At 39.8% G+C, this 20,297-nt stretch overlaps 1 protein-coding gene across 1 annotated transcript in view; it reads left to right on the forward strand.

Annotated features, from left to right (window-relative positions):
• Positions 1–4,714: 4,714 nt before the first annotated feature.
• The window catches only part of Obi1 (ORC ubiquitin ligase 1), a 44,540-nt gene continuing 28,957 nt past the window's right edge, over positions 4,715–20,297 (forward strand). The window contains exon 1 of the mRNA XM_057786883.1: positions 4,715–4,826. Coding sequence (XP_057642866.1) covers positions 4,755–4,826 — 72 coding nt within the window. The 5' untranslated portion in view covers positions 4,715–4,754. The remainder of the gene's footprint in view (positions 4,827–20,297) is intronic.

Here is a 20,297-nt window from a genome sequence, read left to right on the forward strand (position 1 = left end):
CTACTGAAGCTATAGCTACTTTAGGAAGGAATCCACATGCTGGACTCAGTTGTCAGATTCACAGATGCTTCATTTCTAGTACAGTGACTGGAACGTTATTGATAACCAATAAATATTTGTTCGGTGACTAAATGAAGCCAGGGATCTTGTTTGTTCGATTCACAGTTTTACACCCAGTCCTCAGACAAGTGCCTAGCAATAACAATATTTAAATATTGGTGGAATGAACAAATGAATAACTACTTTCACTTATTTATTCTGCAACCATTATTGCCGTGTCTACATCTGAACTTGATGTACACTTTATATTGTTACCCAAGAAGTCAGGATTTATATTGCTTCAAGCCAATGCAGATAATTTTTGCAAACGAGTGTAATGTCCATGAATTTTATTGGAATGAGCTTTCCTTCATACTTCTAATAAACATTCACCAAATGAACAAAGGCATGAATGAAGATTTGCAATGGAAGTGGACAACATATATCAATGTACTCATAAGTAAAACACAAATATACTGTAGAAGAACACCCAATTCCTCTGCTGCAGTAAGAAACATTTTTTTTTCTGCCTTCAATTTGGGATATTTTAGCTCATAATACCTACATGAGGACGTTACCTTAGATAATGCCCATGCAACTGGACCAGTACCTCTGATTAATTTTTAATATAATTTTTATGAGTTTTCTTAGTTTTAAACACAATCCAGGTGGGGTGTATACATTTAAAACAGACCAAAAATGGTTTTTCAGAAATGGAAACTAAATTTAATCTGAAATCAATATTTATGAAGTTCTGATTAATTGACTGATGATTCAATGATTACAAACAATCTGAAACATCTACTCAAATTTATTAGGTTTAACCAAAAAAAAATTTAAAAACAATCTAAACTGGGTCAATGAGAGAATAATGCATTTCTAATCAATTTTTAATAGCACTTAAGATTTTATTTTTTTAAACTTGCTTTTAAATTATTTATTATTAAAATGAGTCTGATTTAAACAAGGGGTAAAAGGTGTTCCAGGGCTATTTGATGGTTTTCATAGCAAAGAAATTCAATTATGACTGACTTTTTATTACTGAACTACTTTATTAATAATAATACATCTTGCACTTGCACAAAGGCATTGAGCCAACAACCTCAGAGAGTTCTCTAAAAGTTAGCTCTAATTCTCCCATTATCTGTTGTGTTCCCATAGCCAAGCCTCAATTTCTTCATCTGTGAGAGACTAGGCCTTCATAACAACCTCTAAGAGCCTTTCGGCTTCTACGGGCTTCTAATTCTAAGGACTTATTTATTCCAAGTACCATTTGTCGCTGGACTGCTCAGGTCACAGGATCCCTTGTATGGTCCTAAGACCATATTGTGCATGTCAGCGAGATGTCTCAGCAGCAAAGCCGCTTGGCATCAGGCATCATGATGCCCATTCCATTCCCAGAACCTACGTGGAAGAGGAAAGAGAGAAAAAGGCTTCTGAAAGTTGCTCTCTGACCTCACACACACATTTTTTTTTAAAGAATATATTGAACCACACAGTTCAGTTAGCTATAACAGAGTCTTTTCCATTGGCAATTCCTGTAAAATTATTGGATATATTAAGATTGGTTGTCTGAAAACTTTAGACTGCTCCTCTCTATTCTTTATGCAACACTGAAATTGGTTCTGCATTAAATTCCTCTGTCTGGAAAAAAAAGAATATATTGAACCAAAAAAACCTATCTTAATTAAAAATAAAGAAGGAAAGTGAAATTGAAAATTCATTGAGCCATGGAATCTTGTCTTTGGAGAGTAACAACAGCATCTTTTAGTAATCTGTGCCAACCTATTTAAAACATAATTTTTTAAAAATGGGAAATGCTCTTTGTGGAGTAGAGAGAAGAGAGTTCTTTCCCCGAAGCTGCTGCCTTATCTAAAGAAAGGTCCAAGAATGGCCTGGAACCCTTATGGACCTAGAGAGTCCTAGCCAACCCCTATCCATAGTGATACTATCTGGGATGTGGATTTGTGCATACGTGTGTGTATATACACACATGCTCAGTACAAGGCATTAAGTGAACAAAGCAGGTCTGTGACAGCATTAGGTAATCTGTACTTACTCATACAGTAACATACACATTAAAATGCTTGTGAGGGCATGACCTAGAGTGTTAAGAGTGACAGAGAGGTGCATTGAAAATGTAGGTGAACTTTCACTTACTGTAGTGTGCATTTTAAATTGTTTAATTTTCTTAAAATGAACCTTAGTATTTTTATAATTCTGAATATATATTCGTGTGTGTGTGTGTGTGTATAGTTTTCTTTTTACAAGTACCCCAAAAGACATTGTTTAAAATAAAATGGCTTGGACTTAGAAAAAAGATGCTTATTGGTAAAAGATACATTATTATTGTAGAATGATCATTCAGTACCATACACTTGAAGAATTAAATGCTGTTGTTAAACTCAAGAAACATTGTTTGAGACTGGACATGGTTGTGCATGCCTTTGGTCTTAGCACTTAGGAAATGGAGGCAGGGGGATCTCTAGGAGTTTCAGGCTAGTCTAGTGTACTGAGTGAAGTACAGTTAATGTATTGAGTGAAAGTCAGTTTAGGTTACATAGTGAGATGTACTCTAAATCAAACAAAACAAAGGAAAAAGATAACAAACAAAACCTCATAATTTGTTAAGGTAGTAAACATTTAATCTACTACAATAGGATTAAGCCAGTACAGGCATATGGAGATTACATTAGAAAGCTGTGACAATATTAGCAAAATAGGAAGAGATGTTGGAAATTGTTAGATCTTGTTATTCTAATTAAAACAGCATTTATTTGTACAATTTATCTCTGAGACTAGGTATTGACAGGAATCATGAAAATCAGCGGTCTTTAACTTGTCGATCTTTGAGCTCAAATGACCCCTTCACAGGGGTCACCTAAGGTCATCAGAAAACACAGATATTTTTATTACAATTCATAACAGTAGTAAAATTACAGTTATAAAGTAGCAACAAATCTTTATGGATGGGGGACACCATAACATGAGGTATTAAAGGGTTACAGCATTAGGAAGGTTGAGAACCACTGATCAAAATGATCTATAAGGCCTGCACTAGCCAGGTACGAAGTGGAACTCTTTTGGAATGGAAGTGCCTTTTACATAGCTGTCCCCTGCTGTAGTATTCTCAGGGATAGAAGTCACTGGCAGGTCATCCTCACTCCTCTGTCCCACTCAGAGGTTGTAGAAGGAGGACCCTGAAACATGAGACTTTCTCATTCTAATCTCGGGCTTCAGCCAAGAAACTACATTTTTCTAGGCTTGGGAATTCTAGAATTGGAATAAATATGACTTTGCTTTCAAATAATCACAAGGTTTTAGAAGCAGATTATTCTCATGCTAGGGTTTCTGAAGAAGTGCCCACTATGCAAGAAGTCAGGATGGCTCATTTGCCCAGTTCTCCAATTCCAAGCGGACGATAGCCTCTAATTCTTAGGAAACAAAGATACTGAGCTGATTGGGACATACTCAGTGCCAGGAGCAAGCAAGTTTTGAATTGGACTTGGGCTTCTCCAGGTCACTTGCCAACTTTTCCAGCCGCACGGTTGCCTGGTTATTTTCAGAGCCGTGATGATTGGCCTCCACCTTCATTTCCCACAACATACTCAGAGAAGGGCACTAAGGTGTCAATGTTTAACAGGCTGCCTGAGGCCATGACCTAGGGAGTTGTCCAAGGCAGGGATGTCTTCTTCAGTTTCTTTTGCAAAAAGATCAGCAAAAGGCATTTCACTTGTTTCTAAATTTCCAGTCTCACACAGAACATATGTTTCTATCATTTGCCACATTAGCTCTTTCTCCTTTGCACCAAGTTGCAGTTAAATCCCAAAGCTTACAAGTAAGATTCACTTGGGAACATTTAGATTTTCTTTTCTTTGTCATTGTTGGGAATGCTAATTTGTAACCTGGCAAATTATCTCGTGGAGTTCTACAGCACAAGCGGTACCTTTCATATGCTACTCGAAACTAAAATGAAGTCGTTAAATGTCTTGTGCGAATGTCCGCCTTGGACTGTTTGAAGTTTCCTCACTTAGAGTGTATCAGAGCCCTGGCTAGAATCTGTAAACTTCCTGACAAGATAGCACAGAAGGGCTAGTGAAAGTTTGTTTTCAAGAACTGAGATTGATTTAATCAGGTATTACTGGGTAGTTCTCGAAAAAGATAACCATTGCTTTTAAGTCAATTATCTGGGCCTTCTGGAAGCATGCATAAGAATAAGGACGGAACTGAGAGAGAACGCTTGTTTTGACAATATTAAATGAATAGGTTACATATTTTCTCGGTATGTTTTGAGGGCTCCGTTTTATCAAGACGTGCAACTTAACTCCCCACCCCTATTCGACTCTTGGAGGGATGTTGTGGGGACTGAAACACCATAGCTTTCTCTATTTCCTGCACAAATTAATTACACTTTCCTTTAAATTTTCAAGAGCCTCGAAACCTTTAGTAAACCGTCTTCCTTTCCATTCCCAGCATCTTTTTTTAAAGCTCCTGACCCAGGCACCTATTTTTAATATGTTCTTAATAATAGTTATTATTCAGTAAGGAAAGGAAAAAAAGACGGGGCGACTGCGCGTCTCAGAAGCGCGTTTCCGTCCCCTCGCCCGGCTCGCTATGGCCCTGCCAGGCCGCCGTAGCCGGCCTCGCGCGTTCCCAGCGTGGCGAAGAGCTGCTGTCGGCGGGACTTCCGTGTTGGCGGGATTCTGAACGCTGCCATGGCTCAGACCGTGCAGAACGTTACATTGTCCCTCACTCTGCCCATCACGTGCCACATTTGCTTGGGGAAGGTAATCAGTACGGCTAAGGAGACCGGGTTGAGGACCTGATGGCCGCGGGAGGCGAGCGAGGCCCGGTGCTGGGCGGGGACGGGGACGGGGCGTGAGGCGCCGGGACGTGAGGGAAGGCTGACCTGCGAGCTGCTCGGTGGCGGGAGGCCGGTCCTGGGGGACGCGGGGGGACGCGGATCGCTGGGCCCCACTGGCGCCTCTCGGGGCCCGGGGCTGGGCGGCCTGGGCGGCCTCAGTCGGCCTGCGAAGAGCGGGTTGGAGTCTCGGCGCCGCAGCCTCCATCCTCCTCTGCAGCCGGTGCAGCGAGCAGCGCTCCCAACAGCAGGCTCGCCCGAGGGAGTTCCCGGTCTCCCGTCCGCCACCCAGTGTGATTGTTCTGGGAGCCACGGTCCATTTTTAAAGGCCTTCCCTTTTCCTATCCTCGTCTGGAGGGTGGCTTTTGCCAGGTGCTCAGATGGCACCTGGCCCCCACTCCCTTCTGTGCTGTTGAGAATGAGAAGCGTGGTCCTAACTGCCGAGATTGGGATCAGTCACAAGAGGCAAGGGATGCCCTTGGGCTCGTGAAAGTACGAGGAGAAAGTAGTTTGGTTTTAGAAACGGAGTTTTGAATGTTCTCATGCCTTTCATGCCTTCGTATTTCCTTTCGTTTCCGTTTGTGCTTCCGATTCGCTTCTATTTTTTTTTTTTTTCTTTAAGCGTTCCTTTACCGCGTGGTTCAAGAACGGCAAAGAACCCTCCTTTTCCACCCTGGACTGCTTTTTTTTTTTTTTTTTTTTTTTTTGTAGGTAGTGTGTGCCGGAGAATGTGGGCTGCAGTTTACAGCCTCAGGCTTAACAGGGAGAAAAGAAGTGAGTGCCAGCCAATAAGATGGCTTGCCTTTAGGTGTTGGAGGTTCAGCGTAGATTTGCCAATTCAATAAATGAAAGCAAGTTAGGATTGAAAGCAACTCTTGACCCTAGACAAGAGTCAGAGAAAACGGCCAGTAAAAAAGCACATGGACTGTGAGAAAGAATGGCTTGCTTGATCCCTTTGGCAAGCTGAAGGATGGATGGCTTGATCTGGCCAGCTGGTAAATTTGAACTATATTTCTTCATACCCATAGATTCCATCAGTGCTAGCTCTTGCTTCTTTCAAACATACATCTTTTTTTCTTTTTTCTTTTTGTACTTCTAGATTATTGTTTATTAACCTTGCTCCAGGGCGGAAGAGCTTTTTAATATTTGAATTGAATACAACTCAGGCTTTGTCAGTTACAATCTATACTGTTGTTTCCTTACGTCTGCTTCCGTAGCTGAAATTGTATTTAATTTTATCAACCCCATTAACTTGTTGGAAGGATTTGTGTGGTCCTCAGTGGATGGAGATAGAATTTTGGTCCCCAGGAACATTTATGAATATGTAATTTCTTTTGATTGCTCCCGGGGTAAGCCAATGGCATCTGATTGGTGGTTTCAAGAGCTGCTGCTAGCTAAATTTCCTATGATATACCACACAAAAATTCTTCAGTTTAGAGAAAGGATGATGGTGCCCCAAATGAGAAACCCCTACCTGAACCAATAGTCAGTAAGCCCAAGATAGTAGGGCTATTATTAATGGAGAACTTTAAACATGACTCCTCCCCAGTACATCTGCTGTTTTAAGAAGATTTGGGGCCGGGCTGTGGTGGCACACGTCTTTAATCCCAACACTCTGGAAGCAGAGGCAGGTAGATCTCTGTGAATTTGAGGCCAGCCTGGGCTACAAGAGCTAGTTCCAGGACAGGTTCCAAAGCTACACAGAGAAACTCTTTCTCAAAAAAAACAAAACAAAACAAAAAAAAAACCCAAAACAAACAAAAAGGAAAAGGATATAGTCATACAAGAGATGAAATGATAACAGTAGAAACACAAGCTGAGTGTAGTGGCACATGCTTTTAAACTGTAACTGGGAAGGCAGAGACAGGTGAATCCTGAACTGGATACCAGGCTGGTCTACAGTGCGAGGACAGCCAGGGCTACACAGAGAAACCCTGTATTTAAAAAAAGAAAGAAAGAAAAAACACAGAAAGGACGGAGACGGATTGTAGAGTTAATCTTTGCACCAAAGCCTGCCCCTTTCTGTCCACTCAGTGTCCAGAGCACAGTATTGCCCTTTACTCTCTCCTCTTCCTGTCCTTCACCAACATTATCTTACCATGCTTCCTCCTGCAGCATGCATGCTCTGAAGAGTTGAGGATTTCATGTGCCACTTAACCTTTGCCATCGTGATCCAGCCTTTTAGATTTTAAAGGCACTGATTTATTGCTAGAGATCTCATTTGAGAGAAAACTGATTGTGAAGACGAATTACCCTTGGCGAATTATGAATGGTATCTTATAACTTAGAATCCTAAACCTTTTCCTGTTTGGGTAATTTTTTTATTAATTAATTAATTTAATTATTAAAGATTTCTGCCTCTTCCCCACCACCACCTCCCATCCCCCCCCCAATCAAGTCTTCCTCCCTCCTCAGCCCAAAGAGCAAGCAGGTTTCCCTGCCCTGTGGGAGGTCCAAGGACCACCCACCTCCATCCAGGTCTAGTAAGGTGAGCATCCAAACTACCTAGGCTCCCACAAAGCCATTACGTGCAATAGGATCAAGAACCCATTGCCATTGTTCTTCAGTTCTCAGTAGTCCTCATTGTCCGTTATGTTCAGCGAGACCGGTTTTGTCCCATGCTTTTTCAGACCCCGGCCAGCTGGCCTTGGTGAGTTCCCGATAGAACATCCCCATTGCCTCAGTGTGTGGGTGCACCCCTCGCAGTCCTGAGTTCCTTGCTCGTGCTCACTCTCCTTCTGCTCCTCCTTTGGTGGCGATCTCTTCAACAGTTGCAGCCTCACTTTCAGCACAAGCCTTGACTGGAACCTTTTCTCTCCAAACTGTACATTTGAAGAATTTCTTTCTGCCCCACTTGTTCCTTTTCTTATTTTTAAAGATTTTTTATTACTATTATTTTTTTTTTTAATCCTGCCTGACCAGTTTCCCTTCCCTCCTTTCTTCCCAGTCTCTAGCTCTATCCACTCCTCCATTCCTATTCAATAAAGGGCAGACGTTCCCTGGGCACCAACGGAGCATGGCATAACAAGTTGCAGTGAGACTAGGCACCTCTCCTTGTATTAAGGCTGAACAAGGCAACCCAAGTATGAGGAATAGGATCCCCAGCAAAAGAGTCAGAGACAGCGCCTGCTGCCACTGTTAGGAGTCCCACAAGAGGACAAAGCTTGTTTCTTTTCACTGTAGAATTGTATGAGTTATTAGTAATAACCATACCATAGACTCAATGTTATGCCATCTTAAATTTCCTCTGTCAAGAGAATTCCTTTTTAATTTAGCCTTGGGCAGGTTCTTAGGGTGTGGGAGGAAGACAGCTATAGCTTTGCCAAAATATCACAGAAATGTTCTTAGCCCAGCTACTAGTAGTGGGCTTGCTCTCTGAAATCTCTTTCAGCCAGCCCTCCTCAGTTCACGTAACTCTCATCACTAATGTCTTCTGGGCTCATATTAGGGAGGCCCTTGAATCTTTGCTTATAGCATTCTACTGTTTTAAAAGCCCAAGTTCCAGTCTTCTATATTTTTCTGAAAAATAAAAAAGTCAGGTTCTTCACAGCAATACCCTGTGTCTCCTGGTACCAACTTTGTATCACTTTTTGCTGCTGTGCTAATGCACCATGAACAAAAGTGACCTGTGCAAGAAAGTTTATTTGGACTTAATAGTTGCAGAGGGAGAGTCCATAGTGGAAGCAGGTGGCCCGATTAGGATGCTGAGAGATCACACACTCAACAACAAACAGGGAGCAAAGAGAGTGAACTGTAAGTGGGGCAAGACTATAGAACCAGCCTCCAGAGATAGATTCCCTCTACCCTTTCAAAGCCCCATAACCTCCCTAAACACAGTGCCAGTGCCCAGGGACCGGGTGTCAAGTTACATTTCTCTGTCGGACCACCATGGCATCCCAAGTTTTATATGTGCATGCGCGTGTGTGTGCATGTGTGTGTGTATAATTATATTTCTTCATTTTCCTGTTGACTCCTTTCTCCCCAAATAGCCCCTCCTGCTTTTGTGCCATATGTATTATATACTCTCGCTTTCCTATTAAGATCTTTCTCCCTCTTTTCATGGTCCCTTTTCTATTTTCATGACCTAGACAGACATAAATTTAAATCTGGATCTCACACATGAATGAACACATTTGATGTTTGAGGTTTACTTCTTTCTCCTAGCGTAGATGGAACTGGACAGTTCCATCCATTTTCTTACAAGACCTGACTTCATTTTTGTATATGTATCCTATTTATCCATTCATCTGTTGATGGACGTCTGAACTGGTTCCATATTTTAACTCATGATTATTGCAGCAATACATATGGACGTGCAAGTATCTGTGTAGCGTGTTGATTTAAAAACCTTTTATATGTACTCAGAAATGATATATCTGTATCACAAGTAGTTCTAATATTAGTTTTTTTGAGGAAACTACACAGGTACTTCTATAGTGTCTTTTTCAGTTTATGTTTGCACCAGCAGTGTATAAGTAAGTGTGTCGGGTTATCACTAGTATTTGTTGCATTTGTTCTCTTAGTGAATGCCATTCTGATAGTGATGGATTCTCAGGGCCATTTTGATTTTCATTTTCTTGTTGGCTGAGAACATGGAACACTTTCAAATATATATTGGCCGTTTTTATTTTTTTATTTAAGAACTGTCATGTCAGTTCATTAATCCATTCACTGATTGGATAATTTGGCTTTTGGCGTTTTGTTTTTCCAATTCTTTATGTATGTGGGATATTAATGTCTATCTGATGTATAGCTGGCAAAGGTATTTTCCCCTTCTATACTATCCCTTCACTTTGTTGTCTTTGCTGTTCAGAGGCTTCTGTTCTCTATGTGTCAAGATTTTGGATTATTTCCTGTGCTATAGATTGTAGTAGGAGGCCGCTTATTTGTTTCCAGCTGCCCAGAACCGAAATGATCACACAGAAACCATGTTATTTACAGTACTGTTTGACCAATCACTTAAGCGTATTTCTGGCTAACTCTTACCTTAAATTAACCAATCTTCAATAATCTGTGTATCGCCACAAGGCTGTGGCTTACTGGGTAAAGTTCCAGTCAGTCTCTGGCGGGGCTCTATGGCTTCTCCTTACTCCGCCCTCTTTCTCCCAGCATTTAGCCTAGCTTTCTCCACCTAGTTCTGTTCTGCCCTGCCATAGGCTCAAAGCAGTTCTTTATTAACCAGTGGTATTCACAGCATACAGAGTCTTCCTTTGTGCATATATTTTATTATGTTTTCCTCTAGCATTTTCAAATATTCAGGTCTTTGATCCACTTTGGATTGCTGCTGCATGCAAGAGTAGATTATGGCTCTAGTACCCAGTTCCCCCAGCACCAGTGTATGTTTTTCACACTGTTGTTGAAATTAGGTGACTGACTAGGAGGTGTGGTCTTGTTACCAAGGGTGGGCTTTCAGAAGCCCCTGTCATGCTTCCTGCCATGTTGTTTCTGAACTGACCCTTTGAAACGGAAGAAGTCTCCGTTTAAATACTTGCTTTTAAAAACTGCCTTGGTTGTGGTGTTTCATCTCAGCAATAGGATAGTAACTAAGTTGACAAAGATTTAAGAGCATATGTTATCCTAGAGAATAATTATGAATAAGGTTATTTCACACATTAAAAAGAAAAAGAAAATTAGGTGGCTATACCTGTCTGGATCCTCTATTCTATCCCAGTGGCTTGCATGTGTGTTTCTGTGGCAATACAATATAATTTGTGTTACTATGGCTCTGTGGTGTAATTGAAGTCAGATATTGTGATACTTCAGCCTTGTTCTTTCTTTTTAGAGTTGCTTTAAGTGCTTAAAGTCTTTTGTACTTTCATGTGAATTTAGGGATTTAAGAAAATGATGTGGATATATGTGCAGGATTGTGCAAATGTGAGTGCCGATGCCCACTGAGTCCAGAAGAGATGTTGAATTTCTTGGAGCTGGAGTTAACAGCTGCGAGCTACTTGATATGGGTGCTGGGAACTGAACTCTGACCTTTTGCAAGAATACTATGCTTAACTGTTGAACCATTGCTGTAGCCCCAGTTGTTAATTTTAGTTCTGTGAAGAATATTGATATTTTGATAGAGATTGCATTGACTCTTTAAATTTTTTTCAGCAATTATCATTTTCAATGTTTTGTCTATCCATGAACATAGGAGAACTATCCATCTTCTAGTGTCATCTAAAATTTATTTCATCAGTGTCTTTATTGTAATCTTTTACCTGCATAGTTAGATTTACTCCTAGTATTTTAGTTTTGAGGCTACTATAAATACAAGTTTTTTCTCCAGATTTCTTTCCTGCTAAAGTTCATTAGTGGTAGATAGAAGTGCTACTGATTGGCATATGTTGATTTCATGTCCTTCTACATGGATAACAATGTTTATCCTATCTAAGAGTCTTCTAGTGGAGAAGGAAGGTCTTTTCAGTATAGGACCACATTTTCTTTTCCTAGTTGGAACCCCTTTCATATCTTTCTCATCATGGTGCTCTAGCTGAGACTTCTAAGTAGTGTATTAAGAGTGGAAAGAGTGGGTACTTCTGTCTCAGTCATGATTTTGGAAGACATGTTTTCAGTTTTTTCTTGAGTAATACATGTTGCCTATAAGTTTGTTGTATGTACTTATGATCTTGAAATATGTTCCTTTTATTCCTAGGTTGTTTGTGACTTTTATTGTGAAGAGATTGTGAACTTTATCAAATTTTTTTCCTGTCTGTTGATATGTTCATGCGATTTATGTCCTTAACTCGATTTCTTATATTTATTGTATATATTGATCCATTTTTGCCTTGCTAGGCTAAAATCAACTTGATCATGATATATGATTTTAATGTGTTCTTTAAATTTTTTTCTAAATTTTTTGTGTATGAATGCTTTGCTTGTACATTCACTGTGTGTGTACTTTGTGCCTACAGAGGTCTGGTTCCCTAGAATTGGAGTTACAGACAGCTATAATGATCCGTCATGTATAGCATTGGTTCTCAATCTTCCTAATGCTGAGGCCCTTTAATAGAGTGCACCAACTAGAAAATTATTTTTTTGCTACTTTATAACAGCACTTTTTTTTTTTACTGGTTGTAAATGGAGACTGCTTATTGGTTTCCCAGCTGCCCAGACCTGAATAATCACACAGAAGCTATATTAATTACAATACTGTTTGATCTACTAGCTTAGGCTTCTTATTAACTAACTCTTACATCTTAACCCATTTTTATTAATCTGTGTATTGGCACGAGGCCGTGGCTTACTGGTAAGGATCCTTCTGTCTCCTTCGGCAGTGACACAGCATCTCTCTGACTCCTCTCTCTCTCTCTCTCTCTCTCTCTCTGACTCCTCTCTCTCTCTCTCTCTCTCTCTCTCTCTCTCTCTGACTCCTCTCTCTCTCTCTCTCTCTCTCTCTCTCTGACTCTCTCTCTCTCTCTCTCTCTCTCTCTCTCTCTCTCTCTCTCTCTCTCTCTCTCTCTTCCAGTCTGGTTATATTCTGCCCTGCCATAGACCAAAGCAGCTTTATTCATTAATCAATAAAATTAAAAGCAATACATATATAGGAGGACATCCCACATCATCTCCCCCTTTCTACCTAATTAAAAAGGAAGGTTTTAACTTTAGCATAGTAAAATTACATATGCAAATCCGGTTCAAGCAAGAATTACAGTTACAATATTTAGTCTGTTTCTGGAAAAATTAAAGAAAATATATAGTCATCTATTTTATCTTTGTGAGTCTAAAGTTTCATATCTAATTTATCTTTTATCATAACTAAGGAAAACTATATAGCTATTTGTTTTCAACGCCAAAGACCCAGAAGGATATAAATGTTATCTAAGTAAACAGGAAATACATTGTAAGCAACTTCCAAAGTTCTAGAATTGACAGAGACTTCTTGCTGCCTGGACAGTCACCCAAAGTTATTTTATAATGTTGGGGAATCCATCTTAAGCCTACAGGCCCATAGTATCTGCCAGACTTTTCCATGAAGCAGGAAATCCAATGATCTGTTCTGCCTTGTAGTGGTAAAGTTCATCAGTTGCTTCTGTGTCCTGCATAATGTCTGGCAGACTCTTTCATGAAGCAAAAACCCTGAATAACTGTCTTACCTTCTTTAGGCAAGGTTAGAAGTCATTTTTCTGTGGGTCCTTTATGTCCAGTTTATAAAGCATATCATCAAGCAGTTCAGGTAAGAACAGTTTGTTGCCCAAATGGCTAGCAAACTCCATAAGGAGCCTCTCCGATGCTCATCTTCCTCTTGAAGTAATTGGTACTGCCAGAAGCAAATGTGTCTCACTATCAAAAAGTATAATTCTTAAAATCTTTTAAATGTCATGTCCCGTAGGTCCTTGAAAGATTTGAAGAATATCTAGCCATCTGAAATCTAGAAAACCTAACTATCATGACTACAAGTTTGACTATTATAAGTGACTACTTATTAATCTGAAAATTTTAATTATACATTATTTTTAAATGAGCTGTATAAACATAGTACTTTAAATAAGAATAGAAATATAACAAAATTGATCTTAAATTTATATAAATAAAGTCCATACCAATGTATTATTCATTTTTATATCATATCTCCCTTTAAATGAAAACAAACATTTATAAACAATTATTTTGGGAATTTGACCATTGTTTTCTTCAAACTGCATCCTGATGTTTGTTGGGTAACATATTTTTAGGGTTCACAGAGACCTTTTTCGGAGAGGGGGAGTTCTTGTTCCATCAAACCACATTAGCCTAGAAAGAATCCACAGGTCCTCATCTTCTGTAGAAACAAAAACAACCTCTTTTCCAAAGTAACATATCCTTAGACCCAAATTTTGAAGTCAGGATACCTTTATGCTGGTTTAGCTTAGCAGCCCCCAGAATCAAATATCTCTGCAGTCAAAAGTTCAAAGAAAACACAATAATATACATAATTCAGACTCTCTGTGTATTTTTTATCTTTTCGTGGCTTATTTTTCCTTACTCCTCTAATCTATGACTGACTGTGCTCTTTTATATTACTTTTACTGTCTCATTAAAGACTTTGTTTTATTTTTAAAACTATTTCTTTTTATAACTGCCTATACTCTTTTTCTCTCTCTCCCAAGCCTATGTACATTTTTTAAACACAGTGTGTCTCATTTAGAGGTCTTTTGTGTCTGAATCTGTCCTATTGCATATCTGAAATCTTTTTCTGACTAGGAGTGTGTGTTGTGTGTTTGTGTGTGTGTTGTTAAGCAGATGTGACTAGGACCAACTCCTTGGCCCTGCCTGTTTGCTCTGCCCAGTCCAACATGGCAGAGGTATGTTCACTGCCTCTGTGACCCGTGCACACCACCCCAGCTCCAGGGACACAGTGGGTCTATATCACCATTATGCAATTTGTAACATGCTCTTTACAGACCCCATTTAAGTGCAGGACCTCCGGAAAGAGCCAGAGTCCATTCTACCATCTCCAGCACGCACTAAGAAGCTGTTTTTTTTTTTTTTTTTTTTTTTTTTTTTTTAATGAAGCCATGCAGTTTTTTTGCTGCTAACACTGAGTCAGGAAGCCCTCTCTTAAAGAAGCCATGCCTCTGCTTGTCACCAGCAAACAGAACAAATCTGAAAAAAAGTACGGCTACCAAGAAGTCATGCTTAACTCTGTTCTTGTGTCTACAATTCCTTCCCAACTCTCTCAGGTTTTATGTGGATGTAGTTGGCCCACATTGGGGTCACTTTGTAGGCTGAGACTGCTCGTTCGTTTCACAACTTCTCAGACCTGAATACTCACTCAGAAACTATATTATTATAATAGTGTTTAGCCTATTAGCTCAGACTTCTTATTAACTAACTCTTACATCTTAAATTAACCCTTTTTTATTAATCTGTGTGTTTGCACGGGGTTGTGTCTTACTGGTAAGGATCTGGCGTCTGTCTCCTTCAGTAGTCACATGGCGTCTCTCTGACTCTGCCTACTCTCTCTATACAGTCTCTTCCAGCCTGACTATTCTGCCCTGCAATAGACCAAAACAGCTTTATTTGTTAACCAATAAAAGCAACTTATATACAAAAGTACATCCCACGTCAACTTTTATGAATTGTAATGTAAATATCTGATATGTAGGATATCCTGAGTAAGATTTACAAAAATTTTGGTGAAAAGTTTTCTATTGTGTTTGTCAGTGAAATTGTCCTACAGCCTTTTCTTTTCTTTTCTTTTTTTTTTTCTGTGTATTTATCTGGTTTGGGTATCGTAGAAATACTAGCATTACAGAATTAGTTTGGCGAGTATCCTTCCCTTCCTATCTTGTGTAATTTGAGGAGCTGCTGTATTATAATTTAAGGAGTATTGTTGATTTACAGTTTGCAGAGTATTGCCACTGTACAGTTTGAGGAATATTATTTGTTTTCTCTTTCTCAAACATTTGGCGGAACTGTCAGCGAATCCATTGCTTCTGGGTCTTTCATAAAGTGAAAAGCTTTTGATTACTGCTTCAGTCTCATTACTTGATATGGTTCTGCTTAAGTTGTTTATGTCATCTTGATTCAATAAAATTAATGCCATTATACGTTTCTTACATAATACAGATTATGCAAGTTTGGGAGATAAAAGTTTCAAAGTAGTTCTCAATGAACCTCTGGATTTCATTGGAATCTGTTAAAATGTTTTCTATTCAGCTCTGATTTTATTAAGTTGGGTCGTTCTCAATTGGATACTTTGGCCAGGAGTTTGTCAATTGCAAACTCCTCCTCAAAGGGCCACCTCTTTGTTTGATTCCATGTATTGTTCTGTAGTTTCCATTTCATCAAGTTTTTGCTCTAATCTTTATTATTTCTAGCTACCTTGTGTTGTTCTTATTTTACAACCTCAGTGTGCATCGGTATGTTATTTATGTAAGATACCCTTTTCTAATATATAGTATGTTTTTCTACTCTATACTATATAGTATTTACACAGATGTAAACTATGGTCCTAGGAGTGGCTTAATTGTATCACAAAGTTCTAGGAAATTATGTTTTTAACTTTCATTTCTTCTAGGATTTTTTTAATAGTTTTTTGATTTTTCAACGACACCTGGTCATCAAGAATGTATTGTTCAATCTTCAAGAGTTTGTGTAGTTTCTGTTGCTTCTCTTGTCTTCATTTTAACTTACTGTTGCCTGATGATATCTACAAGATTATTTCTGTTCTTTCATGTTTAAGGTTTGTGCTGTGACCTAGAATGTCATCTATTTTAGGGATGGTTACACGAACTGTGGAGACGATGTGTATACCGTTTCTATTAGATAGAATATTCTCTAGATATTTAATTCTATTTGATTGATGATATAGTTTAACTCTGAAGTATCTTTAATTTAGTGCACAAATATTTAAAATGGTTACTTCTTCTTGACCAGTTATTACCTTTTGTTGTATAGCAGTTTCTTCCAACTGAGAATAATTTTGAAGTTTAATACCTACAAACTTGGATCCACCTGTTTGCCTTTCACTTCTGTAGATTCAGAAAGCTTTGATGTTCCAGCCCAAAACTCCAGATATCCACATCCTTCCAGCAGGAAGTTCAGTACTTAGAGACTTGGGAAGTACAAATCCTTTGCCAATAGAGTGTCATGGTTGCTCCCTTACTTCCCTCAGACTGAACATCGCCCACCCCAGAGAAGGGCATATAATCTGAGGAAATGGGAGGACCTGCCCAGCTGGTGGGCTGTGAAACTAAGAGGATCTGCCAACCACACTTAGCTTTACAGGGTAGCTGGCAGTCTCTAGCTTACCTTTTAGATAAGATTGCTGCTTCCTCTCCCCTTGCTGCAGATCCCCATGGAGGAAGCTGTATTAAGTTGGCCTTACTTCTTTTCTGTGCGTTGCTCATTCGTTTCTTACAGTCTGCCATTATTTCATCACTTTTGTGCACTTCTGAAGCTCTTTTGTTCTTTTTGGAATAGAGTCTATTCTGGCACTGTTTTTCCTTCTTAGTGTCACAAGTAGGCAGTTTCTAGTCCCCCATCTTAGCTGGAAAACCTTAAAGTAAAGTTATATTGCTATCTAGAAATAATTATCTTATAAGTAGCCTGCCCAGAAACGGATTAGTCAACTTGTAGAAACCCAGCACAGTGACAATAAGAGAAGGATCCAACAGTACAAATGATTCTGCTGTGGGGAATTGTTGATGGCCCCAAGCAGCCAGAGCAAAGTAGTCTGACTGTAGCTGTTCTTTTCTTACCATCTGGTATACTGAATGGTGAGGTAAAACTTTTTCCTTACTGCTTGACCATAAATCTTTTGCTTCAGAAGACAATTTGTGCAACATTATCTCACTTTTGGATTTTCTGCATCAATATTTACTTTTATTAATCCTACCATCTTCAAAGCAATGTGCCAAGTGCTGTAAGTCGATACAAAGAGCAGGACAATACCGTGTCCCCCAGTGAGACTGAGTAATCTGGAAAGTGGAATATAAGCAGTTTTCTGAGAAGGGCACAAAGCAGAACAGAGAGCGTTAGAGGGGAACAAAAGAGTGTGCTATTACTCTTTTGTGAGAAAACTTCCCACACTGTGAATTTCATCAGAAGCAGGAAGTACTTAGTTTAGTTTATATATTTTTACAGGAAACCTAGAGCATCATAAGAGGAGTTCATAGTCAGAGAATCTGCTCTTGGAAGCTAGGAGGCAAAGAAAAGGTCGGGTCCCAGAATCCTTCAGGGGTGCACCACAAAGGGCTTTCGTAGGGTTCTGCTACCTCCCGATAGGCCACAGGCTGAGGATGAAGCTTCCAGCACATGGGCCTTGGGGATGTACAGGTCCAAACTCTAGCATTGAATCCCTGCCTCCACAGTCACGTGGCCATCTCAAACTAAGAAGTACTCTGTTCCCAGAGTTTTAACTATTTTGTTATTGCTCTAAGTCTCCTGAGACTCCAGGCAAACATATAGGTGTGAGACACTGAAGAAAAGAACTGAAACCCCAGTTACCTAATTCCAAAGTGCAGTGGTGTGCCGTAAACATTTCTTTTCCCAAAGGGAGGAATAGGAATACAGAAGAATTAAGGCAAGAATTAACCCGACAAAACAAACATTAGAGGGAGCCTGGCACTCCACACCTGGCATTCTGGACACACTAGGATTGGGAAGCCCTTTTCTAGTAGACTGCTGGGGACAGTCCTCACGCTCATGTAGCTGGAGCTGGCTTCACTCACTGTCTGTAGTTTCCCTACATGTTTTCCTTCCCATGACATCTCTAACTTCTTTTTATGCATTTAGTTTTCTGGGTATGCAGTACTGGGTTTTGTATGTGTATGTGTGTGTGTGTGTGTGCGCGCGCATATGCACACATGCCAGTGTCCATGTGAGTGCAGGGGAAGTTATGTGAATTTGCTAGCATATATTATTTAACTTAAAGTAACACGTAAATGAAAGGATGCTAGGTTTACCCATAATTTTTAGAGATAAAAACTAAGTCTACAGTAACCAAAAGGTTTACTTGAAGTTAAAATTTGGGATATTAGGAGTTGGCCCCAGGTTTATCTTAGAAGTCTAAATTCTGTCAGAGGGAGAGTTGGGAGTTGTAAGCATAGAACAAATATTAACCACATGAGAGTAAGAGAGAAAATTGGGCATATAAGATAATGTGGCTCCAGACAAACGTTAGAAGCCATTGTGCCTCCCCTAGTAGCTTGTCCAGATATGTTTCCTCTCTGGCTCCATTTGTGCCGTGCTCGTTCTCCGCCTTCCTGAAGCCTGTCGTCGCCGGGTCACTCTCCGCCTTCCTGAAGCCTGTCGTCGCTGGGTCACTCTCCGCCTTCCTGAAGCCTGTCGTCGCCGGGTCACTCTCATTGTCACCATTACCGTGCCAGTGCTCGTTTCCTTCTGACGTGTTGTGACCACAAACCCCAGCTCTAGGTTAAACAAGTCTGAGCAGCTCAGCGCTGAAGAATGCACACCTGTGGGAACTATCTTACATTGCATTCAAAACCACAGACCTCGAATAGGAATTAAAATTAAGTAGTCCTGCTAAATACTCCTAATAAACTGCTTTTTGTTTTTCAAAATAACTCTTACTTTCCTTGTCTCGGATCTCCATACTCTCCCCCTTCAGGTTTCTGGTAACCTCACTTTCTATTAAAGTGTAAGGGACAACTGAGAAAGCTGGAACATGGACCCTCTTCTTCCCATCCTGGGGTCATCCCTTGTGTTTGTCTCGTGTGAACGCTGGCTCCTCCTCCTATGGAAGACAAAATCTTCCTGGTGCTTGAATCTCGTTCTCCTTTTGGCTTCTTGGCAATTTGCTGTCTCTAGCTACTCTCTCCATCATTGTGATGTTGCTAACAATGGTCTAATTTAGATGTCTTCTCCTTTAAATATGAAACTTGTCTGCATTTTCTATCTTTATCATTCATTGCCTGTCAACCTCCTTGTGTTTCTGTCCCCATCATTTGCTGAGAAACTTCAGTAGCAAACCATTTCATACAGTTAAATACCACCGTGTCATCTCTACCTCGTCAACGACTTACTTACTTGGGACTGCCTTCCTATTAAAACCGTCTTTGTTTTGGTTTCTGTGATTACTACCATGCTTTCCTTCTTGACACCAGAGGTCCTATTCTCAGCTTCCTTTTGTAGGTGCTGCTGTTGTACTTGCCCTTTTCCTCTAGCCATTTTGCCTGCACAAGGAATCTACACCAGTCCTGTGGTTTTAGATGCTGTTATCTTTTATGCCTATGACTGTCAAAGCCTCTTATACCAGGCTTACCCATTTAAAAGTGAGTTTACTGGAAGAAACTTCACATGACCAAAATATGACCTGCACTTTCAGTACATACAAAACTGTTCCTCCTGTCATTGACACTTCAGTAAAAAATATGCCAACTAGTGCATTTGATCAAAACCGTCTTCTAGATTGGGAGATTGTTTTCTTTAACCTTTAGTGTATGACCAAAAACATAAAAAATTCTGATTGCTTTAAAATTGTTTCACTGGTTGCTTTTACATAGTTTCTTACAAAGTAGAGTGTCTTGATGCCCCTTATATAATGTGTATGGTTCTGTCTTCAATATTTTCTTCCTTAAATTTTAGAGGTATGCAGTCAGGGTGCTGGAGAAGTAATTGAGTCCTGTTCTCTGTGTGTGTGTGTGAGGGGTAGCTGGGCCTGTCTTGGGTTTTTGAAACCTCAAAGCCCAATAACATACCTGCTCCAATAAGGCCACACCTCCTAATCCTTTCAAAGAGTTCCACTCCCTGGTAACTAAGCATTAAATTATATGAACCTATGGGAGTCATTTTTATTTAAACCACATTGACCGTTCTAAACTAGCTACTGGTCTAAGGAAGTGGCTTCCTTCATTTACTGGACTTGCTAATCTTGGGTATAAGGCACTTTTAGAATGATGGCAGGTAGTTTTAAGGGAAGGAATAACTGACTCTAGGGTGAATATGGTGCTGTCTTCTAGTA

This window comes from Chionomys nivalis, chromosome 12 (genome assembly GCF_950005125.1).
Source record: "Chionomys nivalis chromosome 12, mChiNiv1.1, whole genome shotgun sequence".
In the NCBI taxonomy this organism is placed as follows: Eukaryota; Metazoa; Chordata; class Mammalia; order Rodentia; family Cricetidae; genus Chionomys; species Chionomys nivalis.